General features: G+C 40.8%; 1 protein-coding gene across 1 annotated transcript in view; it reads left to right on the top strand.

Annotated features, from left to right (window-relative positions):
• TPH2 (tryptophan hydroxylase 2) overlaps positions 1 to 16101 on the top strand; it is a 107420-nt gene extending 91319 nt beyond the window's left edge. The window contains exons 9-11 of the mRNA XM_058742023.1: positions 4118 to 4213; positions 13798 to 13931; positions 14062 to 16101. Of these exons, the coding sequence (XP_058598006.1) occupies positions 4118 to 4213; positions 13798 to 13931; positions 14062 to 14236 (405 nt within the window). The 3' untranslated portion in view covers positions 14237 to 16101. The remainder of the gene's footprint in view (positions 1 to 4117; positions 4214 to 13797; positions 13932 to 14061) is intronic.
• Positions 16102 to 16753: the final 652 nt, after the last annotated feature.

Here is a 16753-nt window from a genome sequence, read left to right as displayed (position 1 = left end):
GTTACCCTTGAGTTCTGAAAGGTCTCCAGGGGTCATCCAGTTCAACTCTAAGCAGGCTTTGCATTTAAAACCAGACAGAAGAAATGTGCAGCTGTCCCCCTTCCCTGTCAGTGATCATGCCCGGGGCACTCTGTCTTGTGAGATCTCCACGGGTATTGAAAACAGAAAGAGAAAAATTGTCCTGAGCAAGTCCATAATTCAAATTTTGCCAACACCTGAAGTTCTGGTGCATTTTACCATTTTCTTTTTATCTGTTAGCCACACATGGAGCTGCAAATGGAAAATGGTCTTAAAGTAAAAAAAAATCCAATTTTCTGGAGAGAAAAGGCTGTAGAAGTAGCATAGAGGCTTTCCTTGGTTGGGGACAGCAGGAAACCAAGGGAAAAGGTAGATAGTGAATGAGCAGATGGAGCTACGTAAGGTCAGAGTTTCTGGAAGGACTCCCAGACGAGGTATGGGGCCAGGGAGCATTCTGAGCGATGGGAAGGAGGATGCACAGTGACTCTTTCCTTTGAGCTTGCCCTGATTCTAAGAGCACATGGACCAAAGGACACACTGGTAGATTTAGCTTTGAACCTTTAGTTGAGTTGATGCAGACCTTTTAATTCCTGCCTTAGAATAGGATGGGATGCCAAATCTATGTGAAGACCTTGTGAATGGCACACCAGATTTTCTCAGCACCCCCTCCCACCCCCCACCCCCAGCCTGTTTTGATTTAGGTCATTTTGTATGCACTGAAATAGCATAAGAAAATTAAAAATGCTCTTAACAGACTGACCTAAATGCTCCTATAGCTGGCTCCATATGTGTATGTTGGAGGCTTTTGAACGTGACAGCGCTCTCTCTCTCTCTCTCTCTCTCTCTCTCTCTCTCTCTCTCTCTTTTACACACTCTTCTGTATTCAATACTAAGGCTCCAAGGATTTTACATCATGTGCTATAAACGCAATACAAGTTAGAGAAATCAGCCAAAGACACACTAAGAAGATACCATGAGATTCTAGTTTTCCACTTTTAGACTTTAATTTCTCCATTTTTGGTTGTAAGGGGGAATCATGCATCTATTAATCTTTTACCTAAAAACTTTAAAATGTGACTTGTCGAGCTCTTTGAAATTTGGAGCTCTAGATCTCTTAAATGTGACCATCTAGACTGGTCCTGGGTAAATCACTTTATCTCCTTAAACTTGAGTTTTCCTTTGGGTGAAACAATGCTGAACCTGCAGGACTCTTATTCTACAACTGTACAATCACTTCTCTTCATTGTGCCCAGGATTGTACGAAATCTTTTGGAGGACAGACTTGAGGGCTGTCTTTTAGCATTTGATCAGATCTCTTATTTTGGCTCTTCTCCTGAGGTCTCTGTGATACTGACTTCTCCCAATCCCCTGCCCCTGCTGGCTCAAGTCGTATTCTAAGTCACCCACCTCCCTTGCTCTTTGGCTGCCTCTGCCTCCTAACTGGTCTCTCTGCTTCCACCCCTGCCCCGCTGACAGTCTGTTCTTTACCCAGCACCAGCACGATCTTTTGAGACTAGATTAGAACATGTCTAGCTCTTGCCTGAAATCCCTCCAATGACTTCCCACCGCCCTTGGAAATACAAATCCGTTCCTGCCTTTGCACCTACTTCCTCTGCTGGGAGTGCTCTTTCCCTAAGATCTTTGCACAAAAGGCTGCTTTTCAAGTGGGTTGCAGCTTAAATATCACTCCCTCAGAGAGGCCTTCCCTGGCCACTTCATCTAAAATAGCCATCTCTTCTGCTTAATACCTGACACATTACATGGATTTATTACATATATAGCATATTCTGCCTGGAATTATCCTGTCTATCGATTTTTGTTGTTAAATCTCATCCTGGCAACAAATAGGCTTCACGGGATCAGGGACTTTGTTGCCTTGTTCATTGCATATCCTTAGCAACTAAAGCAGATTCTGGAATATAACAGGTGTTCAAGGAGTGTTTGTAGAATGGATGAATGAATGAGTGAATGAATGAAAGAATGAATGTCATGGGCAGAAGAACTACATGCCAGAGAGGTTATAGTCATATAGCTAAATAGAAGCAGGGCCAAGACTAGAACTCAGGTCCCTTCATGTGTTTCTTTCTTCCAGGTCATGCGGCCATACAGCAAGCCTGACTTGGAGATAATTCTCTCATTCGTTATTTACTCACTACATATTTATTGAGCTCTTATGTTTCAGACACTATTCTGTATCAGTGGTTCTCAAGCAGAAGTGATGTTGGTCCCTTGGGAACATTCTTCAATGTCTAGAGATGTTTTTAGCTGTTACAAGTGGGGTGGGTGTGCTTGTGACATCTAGTCTGTAGAGGTCAGGAATGTTATCGTCTATATGTTGTATAATGCACAGGATAGCCTCCCACAACAAAGAATTAGCCGGCCTGAAGTGTCAACAGTGCTGCAATTGGGACCCTGTTCCAGATGAGCAGATACTTACTCTCATGGAGTTTATAGTTCAGAGTGGGGAGACAGATGACAGTGTATATCATACATAAAGAAATTAAAGGCCATGTCAAAAAGGTGGTATGATGGGAAAGAAAGTAAGTCAGAACAGAGTGAGAAGGAGGGCTGGTGGGCATTGTGGGTGATGAGGGGAGGAAGGACTACAATTTTACCCTTTTGGGGAGGTGAATCAGGGAAGGAAGTTTTGCCTTGGGAGGTTTAGCTCCACGACTTCCAATGACCAGTGCTTTGGGTTCAGCCCATTGAACTTCACAGGTCATCCTCACGTTTAAAAAACATAAAACCCTTCTGAACAAAGGGACATCTTAACTTCCAAATGAAAATAGAGCACGCTGTTGTGGGCTAGAAATAATTATTATTTTCCACCCCTTTTCAGGGGTGTTTAAATTCTCTTTCTCAACACTGTCAGTGCTCTATCATCACGAATGCAGGGCAGTGTTAATTTGATGCAATGTGTATTGCTCATTGTCAACTTCTCACTTTTCTCCCAGAGCAAAAATAGTGTGATTTCAGCTTCTCTCAAGAGCATCGAGAGATTTTTTGGTTGCTCAGAGGTTTCTGTCTGTCTAGGCTGGTTTCTTTTTTTTAAAAATTTTTTTTTTAACGTTTTATTTATTTTTGAGACAGGGAGAGACAGAGCATGAACAGGGGAGGGTCAGAGAGAGGGAGACACAGAATCTGAAACAGGCTCCAGGCTCTGAGCTGTCAGCACAGAGCCCGACGCGGGGCTCGAACTCACGGACCGCGAGATCATGACCTGAGCTGAAGTCGGCCGCTTAACCAACTGAGCCACCCAGGCGCCCCTAGGCTGGTTTCTTAAACTCAACAGAAACAACTGTAGATTTTAATGTCTTGGGAAAGCTGTAGTAGTTGATGCTGGTAAAATTCAGGTCAGTGAAATGGTTCTTACTATATATGTTTTTATATATGTGTATATACACACATACATGTATCTACACACACATACATGTGTCTATGTGTAGCATACGTAGATATAGACTTAAGATCTCACTGAAAAAGTCAGCCTAAAATTGTGGTTTTGGTAATTTGGTAGGCGTGTACTTGCTCTTTTGGTCTTGCTCTTGTTTTTGTACCACAGTTCTTTACCAAACATTGGCACCTAGTAGGTACTCCACAAATGTTTGTTGAATGAATAAACAAACTGCAAAAATCAGTTTGAGATTACTGGATTCCAAGTTATTTTTCTACGTTTGCATGAACTTATTTATGTCAACTGAAACACAACTTGGCAAATACAGAAGCATATTCTTACGCTGGTATGACTGTGGCATAATCATTCATTTCTAAATCTGTAGTTTTTTTTTTTTTAATTTTTAAAATTATTGCCAAGGATATGAGTTGACTTATGGGGTTTCTGAATCCACCAAGCACAAGACTCTTAGTAATTAATACATTTTCTGTATACCTTTAACCTAGGGAGGGATTATTAATCAAGAGAATACATTTCAACAAGCATCTTGATTCAAAGGTATTTACATTGACAGTATTGAAGATATTATGCCCAGTGCACCTTTTTATTTTGGGTGCCATTTATTCTATAGAAGAACTGTGTTGACTAGTTCACTGGATGTGTGTCCATGGTTTTTTTTTTTTCCCCTCATTTTTTTTCTTTCAGTGCTATTTCTTCACAATTGAGTTTGGCCTTTGCAAGCAAGAAGGGCAACTACGGGCATATGGAGCAGGACTACTTTCCTCCATTGGAGAATTGAAGGTATGAAGCTGTGAATGAAAATATCCTTCCTGAGCAAACTGGTTCAAGGTCATGGAAAATATTGATTTGTTTGTCTGAGCAGTTCTACTCATAGGTACGTCATAAATATTTGATACAGGGGATGTGGCACCTCAGATGTGGGTGCTGACCTAACTTTTTGCACTTCTGAAAATGGGTCATGCCTTTCTAGGTGTGTGGTGTGGCTCAGATGGACGAGCAGCCATGTGCACAGATCAACGGGAATGGCAAACGTATGCTCGAGTGTTGAGTAACATACGACTGGCCTAAATTTAGTACTGAAAAGTGGGCAGCAAGTTAGCAGTGATCGCTTCATTGAAATTTCCTTATAAGGATAGCTTGGCTATTCTCATTTCTGTTATCCCCATGGCTCCCATGGACTCCCTAGAATTTCCTTTCCAAGGGGAATTTGAGATTATGTTAGCTTCTGTGAAATTAATGTGTATTAAAACGTTTGTGGACATATACAATTTGGGGGAAAAAAGCTGAAATATACCTATGTTCAGAGAGGTAGCTAATATGTGTAGTGATGCTTAGGGAATGCTATTTTTTTGCCTTAAAATATAGTAAAATGGTCATTTATTCAGAAATGTTCGGAACTGGATCATCTGATCATTTAAATCTTTTGGTTACTTAAGAAGTGCTGTCTATACCACTGGGGGACAGCAAGGTTTGATGAATTTAGAATGCAGTGTGATGTATAATCTGGAAGTGGTACTGAAAATAATTTAATCTTTCTTTGATTATCCAGAGTAAGATTGGGATTATCGACTATTTTAGGGTTTTTATTTGGGGTATTGATTATCCCTAGAGTCGAGTAATGATTATTGGAACGTCTTGGTTGTTTATATTCTTGAAAGATATAATTTTCCTGTACTTTTATTAAGTCTGTTTGCTTTATGGTGCCATTTATTCATTAATTCATTCCTCAAACATTTGATTGAACACCTACTATGTACCATGTACTGTGCCAGTCTCTAGGGAAATAAATAATGAAGGAGGAGGAGGAGGAGCAGGAGAAAGAGAAGGAGAAAGTGGAAAGAAGAAAGAAAGAAGAAGCAGAAAACAGCTACCTCAGACACTTAAATAGACCTAATTAGTATTGTAGGTGCTTTAAACATATTAACCCACTTAATTCTCATAAGAATCCAATGAGGTAAACAGTGTTATTATCACATATGAGAAAACTGAGCCAAAAAGACATTAAGGAACTTCCCCGAGGTGACACAGCTAATAAGTGTTGGAGCTGGACCCACGTCCAGTGGACTAGGCTCCAGGATTCCAGCCAGTAACCAGTAGGCTGTCCCACCTGGGATCCCTGTTATCAGAGAATTTACTTTCTAGTGCAAGGGGGTAAGCAGCCAATCTGCTAATGCAAACTGTGACCAGTGTGCCTGGCACTTACTAGGCCGTGCCTGGGAAGGCTCCTGATGAGGGCCTTGCTGCCCAAGCGGATTCTTGAGGAGTGGAAAGGATGAATAAGGGGAGGATGAGATGCAGGAAATAGTCCGGACAGCATTGTGTGCTCTCATCAAATCCTGGCCCATTTAGGAAGCTGCCTGAGGCTCTGCATGACTGGAGTAGTTGATAACATTTAACATGACAAAAGCCTGATGTAATGTGGTAATTTATTTTTTTTAAATGAAATCCTCAGCCACAAAAAAAGCATTTCAGTGCCATGACCAAAGCCCACAGCAATAGCATGATGTCATATCCCTGTAAGACCCATGCCTTCTGTGGAGTGCTTCTTGATTTCCATGAGAAAAGAATTAGAAAACGATGTGGCTCTTGAGCTACATCTATTTACATTCTCCTCAGAAAGTTTATAAGTGATGCCAGACACAAAAGAAACAAATCTCTCTCATTGCCCCAACTTTCGACAGGGCCCTCTAATCAGGTTAATGGGGCATGTGTAGGCAGCATTGGGGTGAATCTGTTGTTTTTGTTGCTTTTGGTGTGGACGGAAAAGTCTAGAAATGGAAATCAGCCAGGATGTATATACCGAAGGGCATTGTCTGCCGTGAATCTGGTTCTGGTCCATCACCTCTGGTCATTAGCATTCTTCCATTCTCAAATTTCTACATTCCACCATCCCAGTGATTGCTACTTTGGACCATTCTTACAATTCAGAAATTCTTTCTCCGAGAAGTATCTTCTGATTGTTCACAGAGAATACATAACACAGGATGCTTTCCATATCCCCACCCCTCCCCTCATCTCTGCCCCACTCTGTGCGAATGTCCGGAACCCTCACACAGCTTCTGAGTACTTCTGGCTAACTGTCGTTTGTGGGGACAGATGATAGTCCTGAACCCGGGGAGGGCGGGGGATCACTTTATTGATAGCATCGCAATAATTCCTGTGTCAAATGCATTTATGATTTTGAATGCAGTTACCTTTTGCGGTAAAGTCTTTCTTGTTGTTTTAAACTGCAGCCCAAATGTAGGTCCCAGCTAAGTTGTCGGAGGTTTGGGTGCAGTCTTTGTCACTTTTACATAAATATTCGTCTTCTCTCCTTGAACAAAACACATTTTAAAATTTGTTCTGTAAAAGGCTAAAATTTCTTGGGTGTAGATGTTGCATTACAGCGCCGGTCAAGGACTCCCAAGTGGTGTATCTCTAGCTCAGAGGATATCTTTCATTTTTGCCTCTTATTTTTTCGATGATTACAATGCTTATTTTTTGACAGCCTTTGAAGACAGAAACAAAATAAATAAGGAAAAGCTTGTAAAAGCTGTATGTGAGAACCACAAAGACTTCTTTTTTAACCTCATCAGTGGTTGTTCCCTCTCTTACCTGTTCTGTGATGTACTTTCAGGAATTCCAAAAGTGTGTCTGGGTAGGGTTTTCCATATCTTATTCACTCTGGGTGGCAGTTAATAAGGAGATAAATCATCTGGAAATCTGACTTTAATTTAATTTAATTTAATTTTTTTAAATTTACATCTAAGTTAGCATATAGTGCAACAATGATTTCAGGAGTAGATTCCTTAGTGCCCCTTACCCATTTAGCCCATCCCCCCTCCCACAACCCCTCCAGTAACCCTCTGTGTGTTCTCCATATTTATGAGTCTCTTATGTTTTGTCCCCCTCCCTGGTTTTATATTATTTTTTCTTCCCTTCCCTTATGTTCATCTGTTTTGTCTCTTAAAGTCCTCATATGAGTGAAGTCATATGATATTTGTCTTTCTCTGACTAATTTCACTTAGCATAATACCCTCAAGTTCTGTCCATGTAGTTGCAAATGGCAAGATTTCATTCTTTTTGATTGCTGAGTAATACTCCATTATGTGTGTGGAGATATATATATATATATATATATATATATATATATATATATATGTGTATATATGTGTATATATATGTGTATATATATATGTATACACACCACATCTTCTTTATCCATTCATCCATCAATGGACATTTGGGCTCTTTCCATACATTGGCTATTGTTGATGGTGCTGCTATAAACATTGGGGTGCATGTGTCCCTTTGAAACAGCACACCTGTATCCCTTGGATAAATACCTAGTAGTGCAATTGCTGGGTTGTAGGTAGTTCTGTTTTTAGTTTTTTGAGGAACCTCCATATTCTTTTCCAGAGTGGCTGCACCAGTTTGCATTCCCACCAGCAGTGCAAAAGAGATCCTCTTTCTCCACATCCTCGCTAACATCTGTTGTTGCCTGAGTTGTGAGTGTTTGACATTCTGACTGGTGTAAGGTGGTATCTCATTGTGGTTTTGATTTGTATTTCCCTAATGATGAGTGATGTTGAGCATTTTTCATGTGTCAGTTGGCCATCTGGATGTCTTCTTTGGAGAAGTGTCTATTCATGTCTTTTGCCCATTTCTTCACGGGATTATTTGTTTTTTGGGTGTTGAGTTTGATAAGTTCTTTATAGATTTTGGATACTAACTAGCCCTTTATCTGATATTTAATCATTTCCAAATATCTTCTCCCATTCTGTTGGTTGCCTTTTAGTTTTGCTGATTGTTTCCTTCGCTGTGCAGAAGCTTTTTATTTTGATGAGGTCCTAGTAGTTCATTTTTGCTTTTATTTCCCTTGCCTCTGGAGACATGTTGAGTAAGAAGTTGTTGAGGCCAAGATCAAAGAGGTTTTTGCCTGCTTTCTCCTCGAGGATTTTGATGGCTTCCTGTCTTACATTGAGGTCTTTAATCCATTTTGAGTTTATTTTTGTGTATGGTGTAAGAAAGTGGTCCAGGTTCATTTTTCTGCATGTGGCTGTCCAGTTTTCCCAGCACCACTTGCTGAAGAGACTGTCTTTATTCCATTGAATATTCTTTCCTTCTTTGTCAAAGATTAGTTGGCCATACGTTTGTGGGTCCATTTCTGGGTTCTTCATTCTGTTCCATTGATATGAGTGTCTGTTCTTGTGCCAGTACCATACTGTCTTGATGATTACAGCTTTGTAATACAGCTTGAAGTCTGTGTATTGCTTTTTAAAGTAAATGTTTATTGATTTATTTGGAGAGAGAGAGAGAACAGCGGAGGGTGGAGAAAGAGAGAGAGAGAGAGAGAGAGAGAGAGAGAGAGAGAAGGAGTGGGAGGGAGAGAGAGAGAGAGAGAGAGAATCCTAAGCAGACTCTGCACTGTCACTGTAGAGCTCAGCATGAGGCTCCATTTTTACTAACGGTGCTGGTTTCAGGAAAAGGAAGGGCCTGGGACTGGAGGTGTGAGCCATCTGAGCAGGGGAAAGGTGGGAGAAGTCTGGAGCCATTAGCACTAACTCTAGTCACAGACAAATCGAAGAGATTGTTTGAAGCGGGAATTTGTTCCTTGCCCCTACAGGAACTTATTCAAACCAATGAAACTTTCAACATCACTGAAAAAAAAAAAAAAAAAAAAGGTGTGATGCTGTTATCACCCAGTTGAGCAATAGGGATGTTGGTGGCACTTTGTACTTGGTTAGCAGGAGAAACATTTGGGGAAATTTAGAAAAATATATGCATACATGCATATCTACATATACAGAAGTATATATTTGCTGTTCAGATGCGGGGAGGAAGGAGAAGATGATTGCAGTGTGAGTGTAAGAGTGTTTGCAAATTCTTATTCAGAATCTAGGGCCCAAACTACCTCTAAACCTGATTTCACACTTGAGTTTTTTCCCAACTTAAACCAGTCCTAATATAGAGGGTGAGGATCACAGGATTTATGTGGAGAATAGTTGAGATAATAACCCTGTGCCTGCAAAGGCAGGTGGCTGGGAGGAAGGAAGATTTTAAATTGGTGAACTTGGGGCAGGCACTATTGTGGTCTAAAACCTGGAAGCCTCATAGCTAGGGCCATGTTTCCTTGTCTATGGGTTCTGGACCCAGCGGGGAGAAGAGCTGTATCAATGGTGGCAGGTGTGGCTGAATGCCTGTGTACACCGACATCATCTCCACACTGAGGTGGCAATAACTCAGCATACGGTGCTTCCCATGTGCCAGGCACAACCCTGGGGGGTAGATACTATTAGTAGTCCCATTTTTCAGAAGGATACTGGAATAGGCTTCCAGAGGTGTAATAACTTGCCCAAAGTCACATAGAAACTTTAGGTAATAATTAGGTTCTAGGCAACTTGATGTGGAAAAAGAGTTTTTGTATTTAAAAGGCTGTAATGGCAAATAAGTCTTCATTTGTGCACTGAAGGATTGTGTTGGGAAGTGTGGGAAGGCCATGCCTAGGCCATGGGAAAGTTTGCTATGGTCAGTTTGTGCTGCCTGGGAAGAGGGGGGAGATGACAGGGAGTGCAGTGTACCTGCAGGCCCTTTAAATTTTTTTAAAAATTTATTTTAGAGAGAGAGAGAGAGCATGTGATGGAGGAGAGGGGCAGAGGGACAGGGGATAGAGACAGTTTTAAGCAGGCTCCACGCTCAGTGTGGAGCCCATTGTAGGGCTTGATCCCACAACCATGAGATCATAACCTGAGCCTAAATCAAGAGTCGGACATTCAACTGACTGAGCCACCCAGGCACCCCTGTAGGACCTTTTAAAATAATATTGTGAGGAGAACTTTAGAATTCATGTGGATCAATCTTTTCAGTTTTATCAAAGAGGACACCCTGTCCCGATGGAGAAGTCTGACTCATTCGATATCATGCCTCTGGGACAACTGTGTTTAGGACCCAGGACTTGTAGCTCCCAGTCCTGCACACTTGTCTTTAGCACTGTTGGTAAATACAGAACAATCCTTCTAGACAGCATTTAGATGAGAGCAGCTGATTCTTAAGTACTCTTGCACTTTTAAAATGGCTTAAGACAAAAAGACTGTCAGCCACATTCTCTCAGCCTTATAAAGCCTCTGTCTGCCAAAGTCAGATAAATTCTTGCAGACCTCAGGATATCAGACTGTTAACGCTTTGGGAAGGATTCGCCACAAAGTCCCCGGGGACATCAAGTAGTGTGACTCCATGTTTACAGAGAATCCACTCTGGACATAGTGGGGAAGCATGGAGGCTGCTCCCTCACATGGAGGCAGCTTAGAGATAGACGCGGACAGGAGCTGAGAATCAAACTCAGTAGTGCTCCACTCCATGGGGCGTCAGTGGAGACATGGATGCTATTTCATAGACTTTGGGCCACATTCTAGTATTCAGAAACAGGAACCTCATAGGCTGCATGGATGTTCCTGGCAGTCATCCCACAGGTAAATGAGACCACTTACAGGTGTGAGCATCACCTCGTTTTTGGCCTCACCCACTGGTTGCCCCCCAACTCCAGGCTCTTATCATTCTCCAGGCGGCTAATCTTTGGGTACCACTATCACCCCCATAATTGTTAATAGCCAAGGAGCAGGACTGGTCCCATACCCCATGGATGGAGAGGTCCCCAGTAGGTAATTAGCATATTGGACACAGCAGGCCCCTGAGGATAGACTGCATTGTTGATAGCTTAAAATAATCAGCTCCCAGTTTTTCCTTTGATTGTTACATTAGGCAAATGTGATGTGTCTTGCCTAATGGTCTTTGCCTCAAGTTTTATTCTGTGAATCCATTGACTTTACTTGAAGTCTGGGGCACAGCGCTCTGCCTTCTGGCCTTTTTCTTGGTTTACTCTCCTCCCCTTTACTAGTTATAATAACTAAATGGGCTCATCTGAGTATCCAGTGGAATTGTCACATGATGATTCTTTCTAAAACTCCACCGATTTCATGGGGCGCCTGGGTGGCGCAGTCGGTTAAGCGTCCGACTTCAGCCAGGTCACGATCTCGCGGTCCGTGAGTTCGAGCCCCGCGTCAGGCTCTGGGCCGATGGCTCGGAGCCTGGAGCCTGTTTCCGATTCTGTGTCTCCCTCTCTCTCTGCCCCTCCCCCGTTCATGCTCTGTCTCTCTCTGTCCCAAAAATAAAAATAAAAAACGTTGAAAAAAAAAAAATTTAAAACTCCACCGATTTCAGTCTGTGTTATTGTATACACACATTCTGGAGGCCTCCTTTACACATGGTGGCTGCTGGGTTGCTAATGGCCTACCAAAGCCTTTTAAACCCAAGCAGATGAGTTTTGTCTCCTTCTTGTGCTTGTATTGACCCAATGAAAAGTCTTGGGCTCAGCAGGGATGCCCTGCCTGAGGGAGCAGAGGTTTAACTGTTTTCATGGTCTGTTTGGCTACCACTCCCCTCATGCCCCTGATTGTGAGCATGAGAACATGGAAAGATCAAGGACACTGAATCTGTCACTGTGCTTCCTTACATAGATACTGGTGAAGGGTAAAGTAAAACCCACCTCGAGTACATGGCTGCAAAGAAAGCCGCTTCTAATTCTGAAAACCACAGCAAGTCAGTAGGAGGCCTGTTCTTTGCAAAGGAGCACCAGCTCTCAGAAAAGGACATTTGTTTCTTGAAACCATGAAGTTGTTTTTAAAATGTGGACAGAATTATTAGTCATGTGGAACCCAAATCCCCTGATGTTCATGGCCCTGGATTGAATCTGGCACAAATGCATTTCAGGTGTAGTGACCTTCTGCTTTTAATGAAGTTGTTCTGTGGGCCAAAAAGAATGAATGAGTTCATTCCCAGAGGCCCTCTGCATTCCCTGATTCATATATGCATTGATCTGGACAATGCAACTTTGCAGGAAAGCAAATCACATGCAGATGGGCCCTCGTGCCCTTTCTCTTGCATGTTAGTCCTTTGGTCTGCAATTGTATTTTCAAACTTAGGGCACCACAGCCTTGTTCGTGGAAAACTGCAGCAAATCATCCCGTGCATTTTGAAATTGTTGGGGGTGTACCAAGAATTTGAACAGGAAAGATTTTTCAGCATTTCTCCAGGAAACTTTAGCAATCTACCTCTTGTACCGAGAGGGAGAAAAGTGCTTTGGGTGGAACCCAGATGCTGGAATGAAGTGTCTTCAGAAATCATCCATCCCAAACCTCTCATTTACAGTTATGGAAACAGAGGCACAGAAGAGAGGCCAAGGTTACCCAGCTTGACAGCAGTAACATTTAGAGTAGAGCCCATTTTCTCTCCGTTCAAGACAGTTTCTGCTGCCTCTTCTCTCACTCTGCTTCTCTCCCCCAACTAATTTACCCTTTTAATTAAGAAAAAGACAGAATCCAGAGGAGTATTTCTCGAAATATAGTTCACAACCACTGGAGTCTGAATCACCTCGGAAGCCTTTAAAATGCAGATTCCTGAGATTTATCCAGACTTGCTAAATAAAACTGAGGCCTGGGTATTTGCATTTTTCCCCAAGCTCCTCTGTCATCCTTATGCACATGAGGTTTGAGAACCATTAATCTAGGGACGATAAATAGGCAGGTGGCACGTGGCAGGAAGTGACCACTAACTTTCAGCATCAGTGAATTTATCTTGAGAAGACAGTCATCCATTGTTTCTTGCTGTTCTCAGGGCCAGTCATGTAGTGAGGTGAATGGAGCTAATGATGGTTCAAAGAGTAATTACATTGGCTTCCCTGTTTTCCTAACGCCTTCTCTGTGCATAACTGTAACTATTAATATTAGCTCCCTTTTCCCACCTGACAATATTTATCTGCTGTATATTGCTCTGCTGTACTTGCTGGAAGGGAAATGAATGCTTTGCAAGTACCCTCAAATATACAAACCCACTCCAGACTCTGTTGATACACAGTGCCTGGCCTCAAAATGTCTCACAATGAGGCCACAAATAGTTCAGTCAGAGTCCCAATTACCTTTCCACGCAGGTAATTATTACTTCTGCCATTTAAGTGAAATTTTAGTACAGTGCTTATAGCAATAAATTTAGGACCATATTTATGCTGTCTCCTTGCTTCTATTCATAGCATAGATTTAAAATTCCATTTCTTTTGGGATATACCTCTGAACTGTCCTTCCATATGAATTTGTCTGATAATACATAAAATAATACCATAATCTCATTTTTCCTCTCAGCTTCTAACAGACTTAAACAAAACAAAACCCCTAACACACATTTTACCCTGAATTTTTAGAGAGTACCATATTTCATGGCAGACTAGTAACTGAGCAGCTCTGTAAAAATACTGAGTTGTGTTACAGAACTGTGACATCATGGCATTTTGGAAGTCTCATTATCGAGTTTAATGGGTTTTGTGGTATATTTTGCAGCATGCTCTTTCTGACAAGGCATGTGTGAAAGCCTTTGACCCAAAGACCACTTGCTTACAGGAATGCCTTATCACCACTTTCCAGGAAGCCTACTTTGTTTCAGAAAGTTTTGAAGAAGCCAAAGAAAAGATGAGGTAAACTTGTGTTTCTTCCATCTCCAGAAAATTACTTTTTATTTTTCTGGCTCTGTTCCTTCCTTCTATCTGTATCTCCTATACCAATGACAGTTGATCACTTATCCCTCTATTTCTGTTTATTTTGCAGGGACTTTGCAAAGTCAATTACCCGTCCCTTCTCTGTGTACTTCAATCCCTATACACAGAGTATTGAAATTCTGAAAGACACCAGAAGTATTGAAAACGTGGTGCAGGACCTTCGCAGTGATTTGAACACAGTGTGTGATGCCTTGAACAAAATGAACCAGTATCTGGGGATTTGATGCCTGGGACCATTGTCATTGCCAGAATGATCTTTTTGGGGCTTAGCAGCAATTCAATCAATGTCATATAACATCAATAACTCTCTGAGTCATGGCTTGGCTACTGAGCATGCAATTCTGTACAATTCTGCATATCTCTATCTACTTGTAATTTACTGTGTTAATGTGTGAAACACCATAAAGAACCCAATGACAGATAACCACTCATTGTTTGAAATATTGTAACATGTTTAAATGTCTTAAGTAGATTTGACATTCTTGCTTGGTGTCCTTAACCAAACTGCAGCTATTTAAAATTTGTAACAAATAGCCCTCTTATGATTCTAGCTTATTACTTTTTCTTTCTCAGATCTGAGCTTTTCCTCTGTGTTCATTAGATAAAATGAAAATAGCAGTGAAACTGTTTCTATTTTCTATAGTATCAGTGTTTCCACAGCACTATTTGAGATAAACCCAGAATTGTGTGAAAACTCTCATCACATTAACAAAAGATACAGTATTCTGTTTCAAAAATGAAAACTAGTGAACCCACTGGTTGGAATGGTTTTTAGGTTGAATATTTATACAATGTTAGAAAAGAGAACATTTTGCAAATGGAACATGTAGGTGGCATTGACCATGTAGAAACTGAGTTGTGGCATGCTTTCCAAAGTATTTTGGAAGAAAATACTTCCAGAAAGGACATTAGGAAAGACTAAACAATGGGCAGAAGGTCTTGGGACTATGAATTTTATGCTGGAATAAAGAGAATTATCATGCTCAGGTGTTTAATCCATTTGTCTTAGAGAACAATAATATCATAGAGCCTGGGTTTCAAAACTGTGGAAATTGCGTCTCAGAGAAGTTAAGTGATTTGCCCAAAGCAGTGGTTAATTGTGCACTAACATTTCCAGCCCATTGCATGTCACTTTTGGATTGCTAAATTCAACTTGGTATATTTGTGTGTAGTAGAGAAGGGAAAACTAATACTTACAAAACTATGTTAATCGCTAAATAGGATTTGGTTTTTGATCAAGGGCTTCCAACAGCACAGATGTTTCCTCTCACGGCCCCCAAACCAAGCCAGATCTCTGAGAGTTTGTCCAGTTTGCCCAAAGTTTGGGCAAATTTGGGCAGATAATGGTGATGCACCACAAATCTCTAGTCATCTTTGCCGTAAGAGGTATAATCAGGTGACTAAGTGAACAAATAAAAATCTGAATGAGTGAATAAGTTTCGTCTGATTCTCTCAACAAACACAACCACTGTTCCTCACATTGTACTTTTGTCATGCAGAATGCTGGATGGATGAAGGAAAGGATGGGAAAAAGAGATGAGAAAGGTGACAAAATGACTTTTAAGTTAGCAATTCTACAATATTTGCTTAAGCAATTTCTAAGATGTTCTTTTAATAACAAATGGCATGTGATTTCAAACGAATTCATACTCATATGGGCCCATTATGAGTCAGAAATTTTTGTACTAGATGTACTTGGGAAGAACATGAAAAAGAGTGAAAATATGCATCAGAGAGAAGTAAAATGAAAAGAAATCAGAGATTTGAATAGTGGTTCCTTAACTAGTGAGGGTCTTTCGTTTCTGAAGGATTCTCAGAACAACTGAGTTTTGGAAAGGGATTTGGTAGACAGAATGTGACAGTTACACAGTTTAAATGCTATTTTAAATGGAAGAGATAGTGCCTTGAGAGAGTATTGGTGGTAGAGAAGTGATGAGCAAGCTGAAGCAAAATGATCTAGAATGATCAAGTAGTTGCATATTTCAGTAGTTTTATAGATTCCAAACTACATAGTTTCTTACATCTTGTTTTGCTAGGTCTAGATGACCCTGAGTAATTATTTACTTATAAATTCTAACCTAGAACAATAACCCAGAATAATAAGTCCAGAAAGTTCCAGAACTAGTTGCTGAATTTTCTCAAAGAGGAAAATTGGCTAAGAAACTCTTAATGTCTGCCTTCCGCCTTGTTTTCATAATTTGGTGTAATAAGTAGCCATCAAGGTTGTCCCTTTTAGCCCCATGAGAGGGGAGGTTCTCAGTTAAGTGGACTGGAAGAAGAATTATATTTAATTGTAAACAAATTCCCTCAACAAAAATAACACTTGAGCTATCTTCTGATTGGCTTTTTCTCCCCACATGTGCAAAATCTATGTTGTTTCAAAAATAGAAGAGTTGCAAAGTAAATAGGCTTTCCCACAGAGCTTATATAGGTTATCATATAAGGTGGAGGGATTACGTTATTCTTTTTAGATTTGTTCTCCATTTGGAAGAGCAGTAACCATGGTTTTCACTGTGTGAAACAAAGGAATCATGGTTTTCATTTGTCGTGAGCATTTAATATGCAAATGCTATTACAACTAATGGTGGGAAAAATCCTATAAAATTTAACAGCCATCATAGGAAAAGTGTTGGCAGAAAAAGTTCCCAAATGGAAATAGTACAACCAAATAATCACAGCTAGCTCCTTGTCATATTTGATACCTGCTTAGTATAACCATCTGTCTCTGTTATGACTCATGA

The sequence above is a fragment of the Neofelis nebulosa genome, chromosome 8, assembly GCF_028018385.1.
Source record: "Neofelis nebulosa isolate mNeoNeb1 chromosome 8, mNeoNeb1.pri, whole genome shotgun sequence".
Lineage (NCBI taxonomy): Eukaryota > Metazoa > Chordata > Mammalia > Carnivora > Felidae > Neofelis > Neofelis nebulosa.
Note: the sequence above shows the minus strand (reverse complement) of the source record. Positions and strands in the feature narration are given on the sequence as shown.